At 45.0% G+C, this 20,900-nt stretch overlaps 1 protein-coding gene across 11 annotated transcripts in view; it reads right to left on the bottom strand.

Moving 5' to 3' along the window:
- Nucleotides 1-10,244: 10,244 nt before the first annotated feature.
- FAM168A (family with sequence similarity 168 member A) overlaps nt 10,245-20,900 on the bottom strand; it is a 360,452-nt gene continuing 349,796 nt past the window's right edge. For 8 of the 11 annotated variants that reach the window (XM_074954883.1, XM_074954937.1, XM_074954962.1 and 5 more), the window contains one exon: nt 10,245-20,040. In XM_074954883.1, the coding sequence (XP_074810984.1) occupies nt 19,913-20,040 (128 nt within the window). In that variant the 3' untranslated portion in view covers nt 10,245-19,912. The remainder of the gene's footprint in view (nt 20,041-20,900) is intronic. The other 3 variants (XM_074954973.1, XM_074954928.1, XM_074954945.1) reach the window with 1 other exon arrangement.

Here is a 20,900-nt window from a genome sequence, read left to right as displayed (position 1 = left end):
CCCAGCTGGTTCCTCACTCTGGGGACCCCCCACGCCATGCCACATTGCCCCCACGGGGGCCCACAAAAGGTTAATCTGGCCCTGGTGCCGTAATGCTCCTGCAAGGAGCCCTTTGCACTGCAGGGCCTGTGGCGGCTCGGGCCCAGGAAAGCCCAGCAGAAGACAGCCTCTCGCCCCGCAGGTCCCACACATGCATTGCCGGGCTCCAGGCTGTCTGCTCACGCTGCTTTGGCGCCAGGCTGCTCCCTCTGCTCCCTGCCCAGACCACAGCAGAGCCCCCGCTGACGCCGGCATGCACGGGCCCCTGCCTCACCGGCCGCGCGGCCACCTCCGCGCTGACAGCAGCCCAGCGAGGAGCTGGGAGCGCCGGGTCAGGCAGGTGAGCGGCTGCCTGCGGGGACCAGAACCGCCCCTTTAGTGATGGCTCTTTTCTGACTTTCTTTGGCTAGTTAATCCTGCCGCACAAGGGTATGAGGAAGAGCAGCGTCAGGGCCAAGCCAGCCCATGACAAAGGCCCCCCAGGATGCCTGCCCCCGCCCCCTGTGTGAATTTAGCGCCGGCGAAAGGGACGCAGCCCTTGGAGCCCAGAGGCATGGTTATCTGCAGGGCTGGTACAGCATGAGCAGCCGCAGGCTGAGCTCCCCCACCCCAGCTGCCTTTTGCAGAACATCCCTATTCCAACGGCCTGGCAGATCTGAAGCAAGGGGCATAAACATAGCCCTCAACCCATGGCTTTCACTCCTTCGCAGGACCGCCTGGAGCTGCACCTGCAAACTGGCTCCCTGGGCCTCGCCCTGTGCCAGCTTCCAGGCTCAACGCCCCCGGACTCAGGGCAAAATGAAGGAAATGTGAGGAATCCACACTGGTCCACAAGCTGCGGTTGTCTTAGTGACTGTGATACTGACACGCGGCCACCAGGTGGAGCCCTCCAATGCTTAGTTGCCTCGTTGGTGTGTGTTCAGAGGGCTCGGAGCAGGAGGTTGCATTGCAGAGCACAGGGCTGTGTTTCCTTCCTACACTGGCCGTGGCTCTTTGATAGTTATAGCCACTTCCCAGCTGCAGTGGGCTCGCTGCCTGGAGCTCCCGCTCCGGCGGGGTGGGACAGGGTGGAAGCTGGTTTGTGAAGGGTGTAGCAGCGTCACTGTTGTTTGGAGGGCTGGGCCTTGGCTCTGTCTGGTGCCTGGTATGGGGCCAAGCACATGGCCATTGATTAGAAAATAACGGTTACAGTAGCACACACAGAGCCCTCTCTCTCTGCATTCCCCCATCCACCCCCTGTCTCTCTCCTGTGTTCACCTCCCCTCCATTTCTCTCCCCAGCTGGTCCTCCTAGGATGGGGGCCCCAGCACGGTTCCAAGTGTGGGGTGAGATTACTGTGGCAGGCGTCACCCTCCAGCGGCTGTTGAGAGGCTGCCCCCTTCACACCCTCTCCCTGAAATTGCAGCCTTTGTCCCACATTCACCAGCCTACACCAAATTTCAATAGCTGAGGTAAGGAACCTGGATCCCAGGACGTTTCCCCAGCAACGAGGGGCCAAAGAGCAGCTGAAAAAGGATAAAACCAGGTGATAAGAAAATTGCCACTACCAGATCCCAATAGACGCCCGCTAGCCTGGGATTAATGCCAAGAACTCAGATCTCAGAAGCAGCATGGCAGGGGAGACTTCCCGTTGAGATACTTTACCAGGTGGGTATTTAAGCCGGCAGAGGTAAAAAAGAAAGGCCTGGCTTGTTTCACAATCAGGTGTGCCCTTGGCGGTTTTGTGCTTTTGTGTTTACTTGTGGGTGCATTTAGATCCAGGTGTTACCCTTTGGGTGGCAGTGGGGGTGGGTTACACACAGGAACACGGGTGCTGCTCTGGTCCAGAGCCACTGAATACCTGCTTCTTTGGCCATTTTGTTGCTGTAGCTCAAGGCAATTGATCTGTTCTGGCTGCTCCTCTGCACTAATAAGGACTCAGTCCAAGCTCAGATGAAATTGTCTTGGCTGCATGTTGTGAAAAGTGGCCATTCCCCATGACTTTTGCTGTCACATGTAGCTGCAGAGAAGTGTTTTCTCAGCTAAATTTCCTCTTTCAGGCCTGCTGTCTTAGTCTCTCCCATTACAATGGGCAAATGACCGAGCAAGCAGTTACTCTGCAGCTCTGGACCAGATTAGCACGCATGCACCTGCACCACAGTTACTGCATGGAACTCACCCCACCCGAAGGGTAAGAACATGGGTGTAAACATGCCCACAATTAAACATAAAAAGGAGAGATTTAAGCATTTATACCGGTGCTACTCATTCATTTCAGTGGGGCAGCACTGGTGTAACTGGGGGCAGAATCTGGTCAAAGCTGGAGTTGGGAGATACTTGGTCCCGCACACAGCTGGAGTGCATTAGGAATTGACGGCCAAGTGTCACAAGTAATTATGAGTTCTGTGGCACCTTATAGACTAACAGACATATTGGAGCATAAGCTTTCGTGGGTGCATGCATGCATCCGACAAAGTGGGTATTCACCCATGAAAGCTTATGCTCCAATATGTCTGTTAGTCTATAAGGTGCCACAGGACTCTCTGCCGCTTTTACAGATCCAGACTAACACGGCTACCCCTCTGATAAGTAATTATGAGTATCTAGTATAAACACACTCCAAGTCTATTCCCCACATGGTAGTCCTCCTTGAGGGATTAGCTGCATTTCTGCTGGAGTTCTTAGGAACCCCCATGGCCCCTAAATTATAGCAGACACCATCTTCCCCAGATAAGGAAGAATGGACAATTCTCCTTCAGAGCCCATCAAAGGGGACACAAATTTTTGGAAGACACCATGGGTGAGCAATGCAGACAGTCCTAACTCTGAGGCTCTGGAGCTGTAGAGGAACATAGGACTGGAAGGTACCTCATCGAATTCAGTCCCCTACTATCACAGGTAACCCCGTCATGTAAACCCGTTCATAAACTGATCAACGTCCATCTTAACTCTAGGACGGTTGCTCGCCCCACTGCTCCTATTGGGAGGCTGCTCCAGACCCTCACTCCTCTGATGGTTAGAAACCTTCTTCTAATTTCCAACCCGACATCATTCAGGACCAGTTTATCCCCATTTGTTCTTGTGCCAACATTGTCCTTTAGCTTCAATAGCTCTTCTCCCTCCCTGGTGTTCGCCCCCCTTGTATGTTGACGGAGAGCAATCAGGTCCCCCCTCAGCCTTCGTTTTGCTAGGCTGCCCATGCCAAGATTTCTGAGTCTCCTCTAGTAAGGCAGGTTCTCCATTCCTCGAATCATCCGAGCAGCCCTTCTCTGCACCTGTTCCAACTTGAGTTCGCCTTTCCTGACCACGGATGCCCAGAACTGCACACAGTGTTCCAGATGAGGTCTCACCAGTGCCTGGTACAACAGTATCGAAGCTTGTCTGTCTCTATTGGAAATGCCTCGCCTAATACATCCTTGGGTCACATTTCCCTTTTTCAAGGCCACATAACATGGGTGGAGGGCACTAATGAAATGTGCTGAGGACACAAAGTTGGGAGGCCTTGTCAGTACAGAGACCGAGCTGCTTGTCGCCACGCTCCAGCCTAGTAGTTCGCCTGTCAGCACCACTTGTCAAAAAACCTAACGGGATGTTGGGAATCATTGAGAAAGGGATAGAGAATAAGACAGAAAATATCATATTGCCTCTATATAAATCCATGGTACGCCCACATCTTAAATACTGCGTGCAGATGTGGTCGCCCCATCTCAAAAAGATGGTGTCCCTAGCCTCTATTTGCTAGAAGCTGGGAATGGGCGACAGGGGATGGATCACTTGATGTTCACCTGTTCTGTTCATTCCCTCTGGGGCACCTGCCAGTGGCCACTGTTGGAAGACACGATACTGGGCTAGATGTACCTTTGGTCTGACTCAGTATGACCGTTCTTATGTCATCGCCCCTTTAGTCAGTTCCTTACCCATCTCACACTGATCCACGTCTTCTCCAGCTTAACTAATAATATCCCATGCGATACCACATCAGATGCTTTACTGCAGTCTTGGAGGTAACGCAGAGGACTTTAAAAGGGAGCGAATGGCAGTTACACTGCAGACCTGCACCACTGGATCCTTACTCAGCCAATAGATTCCTTTCAGAATGGTCACCTGCATGTATCAAAAATAAACATCCTCATTAGTGTACCTCTAGGCAATAACGACTTGCATCACCACGGGAGCTGCCACTGACAGCTCTTAAAGTGCTTCACAACCATGAGCAGCGGCACAATAGAGCTAAAACCAAGGGCGTGTGAGTGGGAGTCAGGGGAGTAGGTGCGGCGTTCTGTTTTTGTTTTGTGCTTTCTCTCCCACCCCCCGCCGACAGGAGCTTAGGAGGAAAGGCTAGGATAGCTCCAGTAGCAGCAGTGACCCAAGGAATGGAAGAGACAATCAAGATGACCGGATGTGGAAGCTGTGGGATGTACGTTATCCTGGAGCGGGTACCCAAACAGAGTTTAGTTTCTACGAAGTGCCGCTTGATGGAGCTGATGGAGGAGAAGATCTGAGGTTTGGAGATGCAGATAGAAACTATGGTTGAGTTTAGAAGGGGATTCAAGCAGATGATGGAGGGAAGGCAAGAGTCAAGACTCACAGATGCAAGCTCGACTGGAGAACTCTGAGGGGAGATTGCTGGGTGAGGAAAGTGGCCAGTGGGAAGTATGGAACTATGAGAACCAGGCAGAGGAAAAGACCGGCTAGTGAAGGAGAAATAGAGCTCAGGAACAGGTTTGCTGAGCTGGAAAATGAAGAAGGGGTGCAGCAGGCTAGTCCTACAAGAAGAGGGGAAGTATCAGTGGAGAAAGCCAGAGTTCAGAGCTCCAGGAGGATAGAGGATGCCTCACAGAAGATGGCAAGGGAGAAAAAAAGACAAGAGGACTTGCAGCCAGAAAGAACAGGAGTAGGAATTGCACCAACACTAGGAAGAGGGAGGTCTATGAGATTGGGAACTCACTACTAAGAAGAACAGACAGGCCTGTCACCAGACCTGATCCGGAGAACAGAAGGGTGTTCTGTCTGCTGGAAGCTAAGATATGGGTGGACCTGAGGTCAAAGAGGATCCTAATGCGAGCAGGAGAGAATCCACTGATTGTCCCTCATGTGGGGAGAAATGATATTGCTAGATTCTCACTGGATTCATCAAGGGAGACTATGCCAGGCTGGGGAAGATGCTTAAAGAAATGGAGGCTCAGGAGATCTTCACTGGGTTTCTGTCTGTTCCTAGAGGAAAAGAGTGAAGGTAAACAAGATTATGATGATCAACAGATGACTCAGACAGTGGCACTATCAGGGGGGCTTTGGGATGTTTGACTGCAGGAGGCATTCATGGACAGAGGACTGTTCTCATGGGATGGAGTCCACCTGAATAGGTAGGGAAATCAACTGGCGTGTTGTGTCCAGTCCTGGGTGCCACGTTTCAGGAAAGATGTGGACAAACTGGAGAAAGTCCAGAGAAGAGCAACAAAAATGATTAAAGGTCTAGAAAACATGACCTACGAGGGAAGATGGAAAAAATTTGGTTTGTTTAGTCTGGAAAAGAGAAGACTATGAGGGGATATAACAACAGTTTTCAAGTACATAAAAGGTTGCTACAATGAGGAGGGAGAAAAATTGTTGTTCTTAACCTCTGAGGATAGGACAAGAATCAATGGGCTTAAATTGCAGCAAGGGCGGTTTAGGTTGGACATTAGGAAAAACTTCCTAACTGTCAGGGTGGTTAAGCACTGGAATAAATTGCACTGGAATAAATTGGAGGTTGTGGAATCTCCAACATTGGAGATTTTTAAGAGTAGGTTAGACAAACCCCTGTCAGGGATGGTCTAGATATTACATAGTCCTTCCATGAGAGCAGGGGACTGGACTAGATGACCTCTCGAGGTTCCTTCCAGTCCTACAATTCTATGCAATAGACTTCTGGGAATGAGGTTGGCTAAACTGATTAAAAGAGCTTTAAACTAGGAATTTGGGGAAGACGGGAGATTCTTATGGAATCTCCACACCTGATTTTAATACTGAGCAGGAGGAAAATCAAGAAAGAGAGGATACAGGAATGGAGAAAGGAATGACACAGGGTAGAAGAACGGACATCAAGAGGAAAAACAGTGCCAATGCAGCTAACAGTCAGGTGGGTGATACTGGCAGTAGAATGACTGTACCTAATCGGGTGAGGAAAGCTGAGCAGAAACAACTAAGATGTTTGTACATCAGTGCAAGGCACCTGGGTAACAAAATGGAGGAACTAGAACTACTGGTGCTGGAAGTGAAACCAGATATTATAGGGATAACAGAAACATGGTGGAATGATAGTCATGACTGGAGAACAGGTACTGAAGGGTTTGTGCTGTTCAGGAAAGACAGAAATTAAGGTAAGGGTGATGGAGTATCATTGTATATTAATGACGAGGTAGAGTGGAAAGAAATTAGAAGTGACGGAATAGATAAAATGGAATCTGTTTGGGTCAAAATCACTTTGGGGAAGAAAGCTACCAGAGGTCCCCTTGGACAGAGCTTGGGGTCTGCTACAGACCCGCAGGATCTGATCTGGATATGCATAGAGACCTCTTTAATGTTTTTAATCAAATCAAAACTCCTGGGAGTTGTGTGATTATGGAAGATATTAATTGCCCAGCCATAGATTGGAGATCAAGTGCTACTAAAAAAGGTAGGGCCCAGATATTCCTGGAGGTGATGGCTGACAGATTTCTTCACCAGTCACAAAACCAACAAGAGATGATGCAATTTTAGATTTAGTGCTGATAACTAGCAAGGACCACACAGATCAGGGTTTTTCAACCTTTTTGTGCTGGTGACCCCCTTTGGACTTAAAACAAATCATGATCCCCTCCCCTAGAAAAAATTGCGACACCCCCCTACTTTAAGCATGAGGCTTGGGCTTCAGCCCCCTACCCCCGAGGCTTGAGGCTTTGGGCTTCATCCCTCCACGGCTCAGAGGTCAGACCTGTAAGGTTTGGGGTTTCAGCCTTGCGGGATGTGGGAGTTTGGGCTCCAGCCCCACTAGGGGCGCAGGGCTCTGGGCTTCAGCCCAGCGTGGGTCTGAAACATGTAAATTAGCTTTGTGGGGCCCTAGGCAATTGCCCTGCTTCCTACCCCCTAACACTGGCCCTGTTTGCAATCCCTCTAAACCACTGACATGACCCCCAGGTTGAGAAACAGTCATAGATGACCTGATTGCAGAGGTCAGCCTTGGTTCGTGTGATCATGAGCTCGTTCAGTTTAAACTAAATGGAAGGAAAACCAAAACTATGTCTGCAGCTAGGGTCCTTCATATCAAAAGGTCAAACTTTAAAATATTAAGGGAATTAGGTAGGGAAGTGGACTGGACTGAAGAACTCAAGGATCTGAATGGGGAGAAGGCTTGGAATTACTTTAAGTCAAAGTTCCAGAAATGGTCTGAAGCCTGCATCCCAAGGCAAGGGGAAAACATTTGTGGAGAAGGGTTGCAGACCAAACTGGACGAATAAGCATCTCAAACAAGTTATTAACAGAAAGAAGAAACCTACAAGGAATGGAAGATGGGAAGGATCAGCAAGGAGAGCGACCTCTTGGAGGTCAGAAAATGTACGGGAAAAATGAGAATTGCCAAAAGCGAAGCAGAGCTGGACCTTGCAAAGAAGATTAAACCCAATAGTAAAAGGTTCTTTAGCCATATAAATGAAAAGAAACCAAGGAAAGAAGAAGTGGGACCATTAAGCACTGAGGATGGGCTGGAGATTAAAGATAATCTAGGCATGGCCCAACACGTAAACAAATACTTTGTTTCAGTTTTTAATAAGGGTAATGAGGAGCTCAGAGGTAGTGCCAAGGTGGCTAATGGAGAAATGAGGATATGGCAGTAGAAATGATCACATCTGAGGTGAAAGCTAAACTAAAGCAGCTTACTGGAACCAAATCAGGAGGCCTGGATAATTACCATCCAGGAATATTGAAGGAATTAGCACATGAAATTGCAAGCCCAATAGCAAGGATTTTTAATGAATCCGTAAACTTGGGGGTCATACCCTATGACTGGAGAATTGCTAACATAGTACCTGTTTTTATTAAAGAAATAAAAGTGATCCAGGAAACTACAGGCCCTCAAGTGTTTGCAAGGTCTTGGAACAAATTTTGGAACAGAAAGTAGTTAAGGCTATAGAGGTCATCGGTAATCGGGATAAAATACAACATGGTTTTGTAAGAGATAGATTGTGCCAGGCCCACCTGATCTCCTTCTTTGAGAAGATAACTGATTAGACAAAGGAAATGCAGTAGATTGAATCTACTTGGATCTCAGTAAGGCAACTGATGCAGTTCCACATGGGAAATTATTAGTTAAATTGAAAAAGATGGGGATTTATATGAAAACTGAGAGCTCGATAAGGAACTGGTTAAAGGGGAGACTACAATAGGTCATGCTGAAAGGTGAACTGTCAGGCTGGAGGGAAGTTACTAGAGAAGTTCCTCAATGATAAGTCTTGGGACCAATCTTATTTAATATGTTCAATAACGACCTTGGCACAAAAAGTGGGAGTGTACCAATACAATTGCAGATGAGACAAAGTTGGGAGGTATTGCCAATATTGAGGAGGACTGGAATATCATACAAGAACTCCTTGAAAACTGGAGTAATAGAAATGGGATGAAATGTAATAGTGCAAAGTCATTAGCGCTTGGGATCTGCTACAGTCCCCCTGGATCTGGTTTGGATATGGAGAGAGACCTCTTTAATATTTTTAATGAAATAAATACGGCTGGGAGTTGTATGATTATGGGAGAATTTAATTTCCAAGGTATAGATTGGAGGACAAGTGCTACTAACAAGCCCCACAGCACCCCAGGGTAGCGCTCCCATTTTACAGATGGGAAAATGAAGCACACAGTGTCAAAGTGACTTGCCTAATGCCTGTGGCAGAACCAGGAAGAGAAGTCAGGTCTGAAGAGCTCCAGTCCTCTGCCTTAACCACAAGACCATCCTCCTCCCCAGCAGTCAGCCTGCACCTTCGCAATGCTTAATAGGGGCCTTGCTCCTGCTGCCATTTAAGTCAGGAGTGTGATGCTGGCAGCCCAGGTGCCAGCTTGTGCCAAGGCTTTAGGCCTCAGCTGAGCACTGACACATTCATTGCTGGAAACCAGTCCAGCTCACCTGCTCATTAAGAAGGCTTATCAGAACTAAATGGGGTCATTGTGGGACATCACAATTCAAAGACTTCATTAATTGCCCTTTCACACCCATGAAGAGGCTACATGCAAAATGGCTCGTCCAATCAGCTTGAATTCTGGAAGAGGGAAATTAAGATAGTGAACAAGAACATTTTTCATCTCTTTTGCAGCTTAGACTCTCTCAGGGCTGGAGCTACGAAACAGAAGTAGAGATTCCCAGGGTCAACCTGGGTTAGTCCTCAAAGAGATTCAGTGCTGACAGATTGCTACAACTCTGTCACCTTTTGGAACCCTAGACTAACTCATTTGTGCATATAGCTTAGCTTGCTTTAAACTGCAAATAACTCTCTCGTTTCTTTCTCCTAGTTAATAAATCTTTACTTCGTTTACAGTAGGACTGGCTACACGCATTGTCTTTGGTGTGAGATCTAAGGTACAAACTGACCTAGGGTAAGTGACTGGTCTCTTGGGACTGGAAGCAACCTGAATCTTTTGTGACCTTTGGTGTATAGCAACCAACTATCACTAAGCCCAGCATGCCCGGGTGGCAAGAGAAACTGGCATGACCAAGGGGACTGTCTGTGACTCCATGGTAAGACAGTTATAGTGCTTCAGGAGTTCACATTTGTTCCTGGGTTGGTGAAATCTAATTATAGAACTTACCACCAGTTTGAGGTCTCTGCCCTGCTTCATGACAGTCTGCCCTGAGGTTGGCACTCACGGCCGTGAACCACTCCAGACAGTGACAAGGAGCAAAACTGTCATACACTTCAACCAGAGCAGAAAAGCTTTATGGGAAAAGTCCTGCTATCGCATCCGATTGGGTGGTTCAACAAAGAGCTCATTCTCGATTACAGTCTATAGGTTTTGAGAGCAGTTTCAACCGATCCCTTTTGTTTTGACCAGGTTAAGTTCTGTAGGACAGATCAATAAAGGGTAAGGCCCCAAGTTATTCATGATATTCTTTCCCCTAGAATTCTTGTGCGTGACAAATCCCCCAAAATGCTCAGCTGCCGTGCGTATAAATGCTCACAAACCAGAAACAAACTTCCAGCAATTTTTTTGGAAACATTTTAATAGTTATCGAATGTTCTACATCTTACAGTAAATATCATACAGTTACAAACTCTTGGCTTAAATCTGTCAGGGAGATCACTAATTGATCTTCAGAACAAAACAAAACAAAACAAAATAACCCAAAACAGATTTACACTTCATATTCACAAGCTGCGGCTGTGGGCTTTCCAATTCTTAAACTCAAGGCCATGTTTCTTACACACCATTGAGTCCTTTGATTTAAACTTGGAAGACTTGTTTACTTTTTTTTTCAACTTTTCTTTTTTTTTTCTTTTTTTCTTTTTTCATTTTTTGCTTAAGAGTTCCAATAAAATTTAAAACTAGGTAATCCAAGCTGTACTGTTGTTCAAAATTAATTTAAAAATCATAAAAAAATCCAGAAAAAAGCAAAAATAAGACACACTCCGAGAGCACTATTTCTCTGTTATGTGCTATGAAATCTAAACAATTCCTGGGTATTGGCATGGATTGTATCGGCAGTCATGTTTAGGACGCAAATGTAAAATGGCAAAAAGGTGCAGAATTCTCTCCTGCTTGTAAGTGAACATGATACAAACGGGGGTAGGAGGAGGGGAGACAAAGTAAGTAATAATCAGAGACAACTTGAGCCATGCAAATTTAAGGCTGGCTGCCATCAGTAATAGAAAATGCATCCACTTCTATTCCTCACCATAGCTGATGACAGCGGTTATCCTTGTGAATTGATCTATCAAAGATTCTGATTCCACCAAGCGCTGAGCACCCTCAGCCCCCAGTTACCCAAGTTTGGCAAAACGCTTGAGTCAATCCCTAATTCAGCAAAGCACTTGAGCACATGCCTAAATCCAATTTAAAGTGAAAAAGATTTAAGCACGTGCTCAAAGTTCAGCACATGCTTAAGCAGTTTGCCAAACCAGGATGGTTTGCTGCAGGCCATGGCATAGGAGGCACTCACCATAGCGCAGGCGTGGACCCAAGGGGACTAGTACACAAGCGTGGTTTAACAGTCATAGTAAAGGAAAAGTCATGATCTGTGAGGGGAGTGGGTGGTCTGAGTGGGTGGGGGTGATGGAATTCTATAACCTCTTGAAATATAAAGAGGAAGAAATATTGTGGGTTGAAATGTTACATAATGATTTTTAAAAAAACTCGGCAATTTACCATTATCAACAGGGAAAAGCTGTAATTATACTGTATAGTTTGACGCTCCCACTTTTCACAGACGTAGAGATAATCCTCATAACAGATTATTACCTGATTACCAATGAATCTAAGTGATCCCACATGAATGTCAATCAGAAGATGCCTCTTCAATTCCCCCCCCCCCCGCAAACAATCTCTGTTGAAGAAAAAGAGCCGTTTCTTTAAAAATCAGATTCAATCGCACATGGCACAGAAAACATCCAGCATGATCCCGCACACCCTCCAGCAGGCAAGTAACTTTACTTGGGGGTGAGCCCAAAGGAGTGAAATGGAACTGCTCACGCAAGCAAAACGGGTCCAAGTGTTTAAGAGTTTGCGGGATCAGAGCCCCAAGAAAACTAAGGGAGAATGGACACAATCCCAACTCATTTCAGGAATGTTAATGTGGCCCTTAGACGTTAAATCAAAATGGTCCCATCTAATGGTTTCTCTCCAAATGAAGTGCAATTATCTTATGGAGAAATAAACAGTCAGGAAACACAAATTGCATGAATTTAAAAGACTGCTCCCTAAGGCAAGGTAGGGTCTAAACATTTCTTACAACTCTGTGACTGAGCATGTGAACTTAAATGAAGAGCTCACTTGGACTGAAAATATTTTAAATAAAAGAAAATTGGAATTACAGATTGCCTGATGGTTCTTATTGCTATTTTAAGCTGGTTGATTTCTTCAAAAAACAAAAATAAAATGTGTTTGCAGCTTGGTTTTCCTTTCTAAAACAGCAAGGCCAGATTTCATCTTCTTGTCGGTTTCTCTGACTAACAATGTCCACATAGCACTAAAACACTGGAATATGTAATCCAAAGTCCCTAGAAGATTTTTCTTAAATTAGTACTAGGGAACGGAAGAAGTCAAGACGACAGTTGACTGTAGGGAAATGTTTAACATGTTGTCTGGACTCTAGATCGATGTTAACCTTACAACATAAAACAGATCTGACACAGTTTCTGTCTTGGGCCCTCATCTTGCAGATGTGCAGGCGCAGACCCATGTGCTTGCATGGAGCCCCTGTGAAGACAAAGGGGCTTGTTGCGTGGAGCTGTTGGCAGGATTGGGGCCCTGTTTTATGTGTTTCTGGGGAATTTCTCCTTCAGTGCAAGAGGGTATGTGAGATACGTGCTATACACATCATACATGCTCTGACATCTGGCTGCTCTCGCCACTGAAATCAACCAACACCTTTATCAGACGCAGCCTGGCTTACTGTACAGCTGGGATAGCTACACGGGAAGGAAGGGGTGAGGAAAATATAGACCTTAGGAATGGACATTTTAATTGGGATGATTGTGTCCTGGTCGCTTAGTTTTTGCCTCGCACTCTAGGAAATGTTGCATACTCCCGTTTGAAATGAAAGCCCACAGACTTGTGTTCTGAAATGCTCCCTGTAGCTCAAAGAAGCATCCAACTTCAGTTCAACCATAAAGTTCCTCTAGTTAAGAATAATAAACATCAATCATTAAAACAAAAACTTAAATAACACGTATGGTAAAAAGCGCTTAAATTACATATCAGAACTGCCAAAAGATTTACTAGGTTATTATTGTTCATAAAATACAGGAGCAAATACTCGTACACACAGCTGAGTCTCTTGGAATCACATTCTGTATGTGCTCCAAGGTTCTTTGACATTGATTTGGGCCAGCACAACTATTAATATGCATTTTTTCAAGTCTTGCATTACAGTACATGTCTTAAAGCAAAGGTATATAAGGGACTGGTTAATGGACATAACTGGAACTTTGATCGTTATTTTCATTACAATGCTTTCATCTCTCCACCGTTTCCGTGGGATTTTAATCACCATATAATTTATACGGTATCCTTTAAAGTTGAGAAAAACAGTCACAACAGAGGTAACACATCAACACAAAATGTGAATGCATTTTAACCCCTTCTGCACTGGTCCAACAATAACCCTCTTCCCAGTTAATCAGAGATGCAATTCCATAGCCCTTTGGCCCCTTTGTCCCTCCACTCAACTGCTTTCAATCAAAATGAAATCTATATAAGCAGTGCTCCAGCAAAGAGTCCGTGTGTTAAATATTGGATCCCAATTACTGCAGTTAACTCACACATGGGCCAGATTTTCAGATCCTAGCGCCTTTCTTATCAATTAGTCCCACTGATTTCAGTGGGACTATTCAAGGAATAAGGCAATTTTCATTGTGAGTAAAAGTATCTGAGCCTCTATGTTAAAATTCTGTCCCATACCAGAATCCCACCCACAGAGCCTACCCTGCAGTCCCTCATCAGGCACTGACCTCAGTGAGAGCTTCACCTAAGTTAAGACTCGATAAAGACCGAGACTCAGTGGCCCATGATGCCTGCTTTCCCCCTGCAAGGTGGACATATGATGACTGTATTTGAAACGCTAAATCAGCATATTAAGCAGGATCTTTTGGGCCAACTGAAAGTGTAATTCACAAAGACAGGGAATCAGCAGCCAGACTCCAGATCACTGCCACAGCCGTGACAGATCAAATGTGCTGGAAGGGAACCACTAAGCATTAGACCACCAGACCACTCTATAGCAGGCAAGGACTTGCTTCTCTGCCACCAATATTTCAGGCAATCATCTCATTAAACCACTGCCAAAGTCCTAATCTCTCCATTTGTTACAGGATTATACCACGTGAAAACACATTTCGATCAGTCCACCTGCACAGCCATTAGCTCTGGCTCCCTTCTCTTTCCACTAAAAATATATCTTCATTGTTGTGTGTTACTGGATGGTCTCCTGCTTTTCTATCCTTAATTGATTTAAACTAGGTCCCTCTTTCCAGCAATCAAACACAAGTACAAAAGGAACAGAACCACTACAGAAGGCTTGACTGCTTGCAGGAAGGAGGCCCCCTGCCTTCTGCTTTTACTAGCTTTGGAATGTTTCTTGGCCTTGTTATTTCCCAGACACTTCTATTTAAAAAATGACAATGGAATATTTCTAGGATAACAGTTTACAGATGGGATCCGATACTGCAACAACCAGAAGTGTTGTCATCCAAGCAGAGACCAGGCAAATGCAAATTAATCATCAGCCTACTGTAATTTCACTCCACAGCTAAGCTCCTTTGATTTACTTCCAGGCATTGACAGCAAAATCCCATGGGCACTATTCGGTTTGGTACACCCGGACTGGAGTCAGTACTGGCATTCACCGCAGTTACTAGACTTAATCTTGCTCTGTGATGGAGCTGAAATGTCTTGATCTCCAATAGAATTTAGGGTTGCCACCTCAATCCATCTAGCTCCTATGTCTAAAATGCAGTATGGGTCTATGTCCTCTGGGGTTTTTTGGCCTCCTGCAAATGGTTTACTACTTAGGAGGGGGGTCCTTTCAACCCTGCTATGGGAGGCCCTCATTTCAGCATCAAATGGGAACGCACCAGGTCAGTTTCTGATCTCAGCGTTGCAGGTATAAATCCAGGGTAATCTCACTTCAGTTAATAGAGTAACTGAATTTACACCACTGTATGTGATATGGGAATCAGGCCCGCTGGGTTTAGAGTTGCAACTGACCATAACATTATTGAAACTAAAATAGGGGTCAGAGGGTTTTTTGTTGGTTGGAATTTAGCCCCTCTCTCTTGTTTGAAAGTGAACTCGAATGAGGCTGGACGGTGCCAGGCAGCACAGGCTTCCCCCAGTCTGCTCCCCACCAGCGTGCCTGAGTCTTCCTCTGGAGCCCCTCTCTAAGGATGAACAGACAGCTCAGCCTCTCTCAGCCCTTCCAAAGCAGATGGCCAACAAAGGTATTCGTTGGTACTCCGCAGGCTAGTGGCTTTGTCACGGGGATCTCTCCCCGCTAGGGAACTGAACTAAGAGCACATCCATAGTATTTAAAAAACAGCAAAGTGGGGGTGGGAGGGTGGGGGCACATAGTGGCAGAATCTATTGTTCTGGGAGCTAGAACAAAGCAACTTTGGAATTTGGTCTCTTGTTCATGATCTGAAATACCCCAGCACTCTTCTGCAGAGTCAGCTTTTCCTGGCACTCTCCTAACCTTGGATGTCAGACACCAGGAAAATCAATCACGTGATAGGTCTGTTTTGCAATTTCCTTATTATACTGGACCAATACACTCCTAGCTCTTCTCTATAATGACGCCTGGAACAACTGCTCTGTGTTTGTCCTGCATGTTATGAAATAACTAAACTGGACTTAGCCACTTGCAGATGTTTTCAGTTATTCACTGTAAGGCCACTTCCATGATACACTGTAACTTTCTAGTGCACCCACAATCATTGCTTATAAAGCTGGTGACAAATAACAGCCATATTTCTGCAAATAATCTTGCCTCCATTTTCCAATGTGTGTCAATCAAAGGCAGTGACTGTCGTCAATCAGCAGCTAAGTCAAGTTTGCACTAAAAACTCTGGTGCCCAGAAGCTTCTTCTGGGCCTGCAGCTGCAGTGATCTATTTCGCAGCCTCTGCCTATCTGAGGGGACATGAGCTCTCTTGTCCTTTGCTCAGACGAGGGCAAGGTATTAAAGAACTGTGTGGTAGCAGGGCTTCACTGGAGAAGCCAGTCAATTTGGGAACTGGAAATGGGCACAAGCCACAACATTTAGATCCAGATTTCGAACACACTCATGGGGGTGAGTGGATCCAGAGTTTTAGCTGGGAACCATCGTTAGGGACAGAGGCCCTTTGCAAAATTTGGTTCTGGGTTTGGATTCTGAACCTTCTTGAACGTCAGGAGTGTTCACATTTGGGTCCCTCCTTATAAGCAATTACTGTTTCAGAGGTAAAATGGTCGTTATGAACTACTGCATACTTTAGCAGGCACTGCAATCCAACATCCTGCAATGTACTAGTCAGAATAGAGCAATAAAACTCAAACTCTATAATGTGTACCTGTGTGTGACTGTTTAGGTTTGAGGTTCTTCTCTATGGGAAAACCCTAAATAAAACCCTGGCAGCATCTATACAATGTGGTGGCTAATCAAAGGTATTCCCTACCTGGATAGATAGGCTATATAGATTCTACATCCTTGCACTCCAATTGTGCTAACGGACGTTTCTGCCCATGCATAACATGGTCAGATGGAATAGACCTGCTATTAATCCAAGTGACGAAAAAACACTCAGCCGATCTCATTAATGGCAACACATATCAGTATCTCTCTCTCCTTAACAAAGGGATTTCCTCTTTATCTTTAGAACCTTAGTCAGTAGTAATGGAAAATAGGTCAGTTTTAGGCCTAAATTGCTTTCCAAACTTCAACACTGCAATGCAGAGCTTTGCTTTGGGGAAGTTAAACGTCCTTTGAACAAACAGCTAACGTGGAGTTCTTTGTCAACCTAGAATGATTTCTCTGTGCTCTATTAGGCACACTGAAGCTCTCAAACCCAAATTGAGTGTTTTCTCTCTTTTTAATAAAAAGCTTAGTATTTTCTTTTTAGACATGAAAAAGGGGATTGTGACATTTTAGGGATCCTATCTTAACTGCTTCCTGAATTAACAGCATATATTACATACAAATAGAACAATAGCTACTTGAGGATGTTTGTTTTGAAACATACTAGTTTACATAGCCCAAAGTGTGCTAACACAGCTCTTGAGACTGTAAATTCTAGTACCATCATGTTTACTAGCATAGTTTATTGTATGGTACGTGTTCAGTGCAGCATGTTTAAACACGACTGACAGATGAACCTCGATATGTAGTCACTTTAATAGGAAACCTACAATATAGTGAGGGCAAAAAGGGTATTTGAGTGCTCTTAAATCCCCCTGATATTTGCCTGGATTTAATTTCAGTGAGTTACAAACAGTGAAAGAATGAAGTACAGTAATTACGTCAGTTAAAACACACATTCCCCTTTAAGTACTAACCCTAAGACCGGACTCTGCAAAGCTACATAGGTTAACACTGAATATTTTCTTTTAATTTTTTTATTTTTCCTTTTTCTTTTTTACAAAATCAAAGTGCAACACAAAGTACCACACGGTATAAATTCTTATGAAATTTTGCTTCCCCCTCCCCCACGATTGGTTTAAAAATAAAAGATACAAGTGATTAAAATGACGGCATTCCGGCTTTGCCAGTTTGCTTGCTTTGGGGGCAGGGAAGGAGAATCGGAGCTTGACTCCTTTAAAAAGAGTTCCTTCAAAAAAATAAACTCCCGGTTCAGAGTTGCTGACACAACATCTGATCTGGTAAAAGACCAGGATAAACACCAACAACAAAACCAGCAGCAGAGAAAGCAGCCCCGACGTGCCCCAGTTAAAACCAGACTCCTGCAAGGTGCTGATGCCCAGCAGCTCCCACTGACTTCAATGAGAGCTGCAGATGCTCAGCTGGCAAGTACTTAAGCACGGGCTTGACTTTAAACTTCAATGGGATGACTCCTGTACTGAAGCGCTGTACTGGACTGGAGCCTTAACCTGCTGCTGAAAGCCTTGATAATTAATTTTTTAATAAAAGATTCTACGATCTGGCATCTAGAAGAACAGAATCATTAGCTAGGGGAAAACCCCCAAACAGGTTCCCCCTTGCAAATTACTCTTTTGTCATCCCTAGCTAAAGGTAAAGGTCCAGTGTATGCATGATCCAAGTCCAGCGGTTAGCACAGACATTTAACTATGATTGGCCAACACCATTAATTTGGGCTGGGGACCGAGTCCAGGCCTGCTGGCTGCACAAGAAATTATTCCCCATCAATACTTCTGTTAATTCGATTCTTTTTAAAAAAATGACTCTAGATTGGCCCACTACCATTGTACTGGGAGGCCCAGAGAAATCAGAGCTGCAGACACACACGCCTTTGGGTGAATGGAACTCTTTTGGCACAGCTTGAGAAAAAACAACAACATTTTTCTCTACCAAAACGAAACACAAAACAACGCCTCCTCTGTCTTGTGTGCTGTGTTTTGGGATAATAACTGAAAAATAAATCATAGGTACCTTCACCATCATTTCTAAATACTTGTATTCGTGCCTCCTTCCCTCTGCAAAACCTTATTGCTCTACTCAGACACCTCACAAAAAGCCAACAAAATGGAAATGACACATGGCTGACGACACCAGCTCTCCCTTTTGGGAATTCCAGGGTTAAAAAAATCAGTGACTTGCTCACGTCCCATTGGCTGTGCAAGCCTGTTGCCTTTAGTTTCTAAACCAAACTAAATGACTGATTGCCCTCATTTTTCCATCTCCTCCACGTAAGTGCCTTTTAGCTAGTAAGGCAACAAATTTATTGCTATTGCTTCATGTTAGTCACCATATTTCCTATTCTTTTCTGTTCAAAGCAGTGTGACCTCTAGCACCCTGTATCATCCCATCCACTGGCGAATGCCTTGTAATACTATTGTTCTCTACAATGTAAGAAACTGTGTTCAGATAAAGCTCTCCCTGTGACTACTATGGAGTTAAACTGTATTCAAAGAAACAAGACTGGCACCCCAATTTACTGTTATGATCTGCCCGGTAGTACAGTAATTGCGCTCAATTAGCAATCAAAGTGACTGGAGACACTTTCACCTGCTTTAGAACCCAAGTTACATCATGATACAAATTGCACCCAAGTGAGTTTGAACTAAAAAGAGGTCTTGATATAGCCACAAACCTCACACTGGCGTGTCTGAGCCTGGAGTGGATGCAGGGCAAAGCAGACCTATATTCTCCCTAGCTCGACCTTAAACACTCTTCTCCACCAGCTTCTCCACTTCTCTTCCCAAATCGCTGGTCCCTGTGGAGGCTATTACAACTAACAACTGGAAATCCCTTTGTTTCCTTTTACAACTGCCTAGCATACATCTGTGTTAGCAAGGAAAGGAACCGTCCTGTCTGTTACACAGTGAAATTAATACGGACCGGCACAGGGGGTGTCTTGTTTCCCCAATAAGATCCAATTCCTATGGCAGTGTGTATCTCCCCTCCATCTCTATTCTCATTGTATGGCGTATATTCCCCCAATTTTAAAAAGCAGACAAACCCCTGGTGGTGAACAGTCTTTCTGTTTCCAAAGACAAGTGTGTGATGCCGCTAATAAGGTTTATATTCCCTTAATCCTACAGAAGAAGGAATGAGCTCAGTATTTATATGCGGAGAATGAATTATAGCCTACCACAACACCTATCTGGAAGACACCAATTTTCTTGTAATGTGTTATGGAAAATTAAATAATTTATATTATTAAGCAAACAAACAAAAAAAGAAACCAAACTGGAAGAAACTTGCCTACCAATGATGTGCTTTTCACATAGTACCCTGAACATCAATTGCTCTTACTAGTCAAATAAAACAGACTCTCGGCAACAACAAAAAGTAACCAACCAACCAACCAACAGGGATCTTTGCACCACTGAATGGGGCACCATAGAAAAGTGAATATTCTGAACTTTAAAATGAGAGGATCAAAGAGAGACCTTGGCTACTGCTCAGTGTCAGTCTGTGGTGTTTCACAATTTGGGTGGGACTGGGGGGAGAAGAGGAAAAAATAGAGACAGAAGATTAGAAAAAGCAGCTTTTACAAAAAACACTAAAGAATGCATAAAGTGACCCTTGCACTTTTTGTTTTGTTCTTGCAAACAGACTTGGTGCTGTGGTACAGTTGCTCCAGCACCGATGTAAGACTTGAGTAGTTGCATACAATGTTTGACTCCGGATCTGTAAAAGAACAAACAAATTAAAGGAAAAAGTTAGAAGCACAGATGCAGAAGCAGACAGGTTTCCTTTGAATGGGTTTTCTATCGGATATAACGAGAGAGGGCTTTGGCCTTCGAGCAATGTCAGTGCATCTCACAATCCATTTTAAACACACACACAGAATTAGAATACTCAGCTGAGATGCTCTCAGCTAATTGCACTGTGTAACAATTATTCACAGAAAAGATTAGTCAGACATAATGTATTCTGTGAGGAGAGATTTGTTTAAGATAACTGCCCTCAGGACGAATTTGAGACGCAAATGCATTCACCTCACCTGTGTGGCACGCAGGGAAATCTCAGAGCTTCATCCGCTGCTGTGAGAGGTGCTGCATGCTAATTGAGCAGGCTGGGCCAGGTATTCTCCCCACTCCCCCATGGCTGTCTGGCAGCGCAAAGGGGATGGCTTAAATAGCCAGCTGGGTTTCCCAGGACCCGAAGACTAATAGGAACCCAGTCCTGATGGGGGCCCTGTGAGGGCCACCACAATATATAAATGAACAACAGCAGATAGCAAGAGACGCTGTCCCAATAAATAGCAGCAAACCAAAATTTAGTGGCAGTGAAGCCTGTGGCAGGACATAGCCATCCACCCAAAACCCTCAAAGCATGGAGGCCAGAAGTGAAAGGGAAAGACTCGTACATTCCTTTCCACCTTCATACTGCCAACAACACTGTCGCTAACACACCCCAGGGCTCCGTAAGGTTTTTGCTGCCATCTCCAACAGACATCCGAAAGGAAGACGTGCCCGGAGTTCCTCGAACTTGCACTCTAAAGCAAAACCTTACCAGGGGCCTGACGTGCTTTTGTATCAGTTCTA

Source organism: Natator depressus, chromosome 1 (genome assembly GCF_965152275.1).
Source record: "Natator depressus isolate rNatDep1 chromosome 1, rNatDep2.hap1, whole genome shotgun sequence".
NCBI classification, from domain to species: Eukaryota; Metazoa; Chordata; order Testudines; family Cheloniidae; genus Natator; species Natator depressus.
Note: the sequence above shows the minus strand (reverse complement) of the source record. Positions and strands in the feature narration are given on the sequence as shown.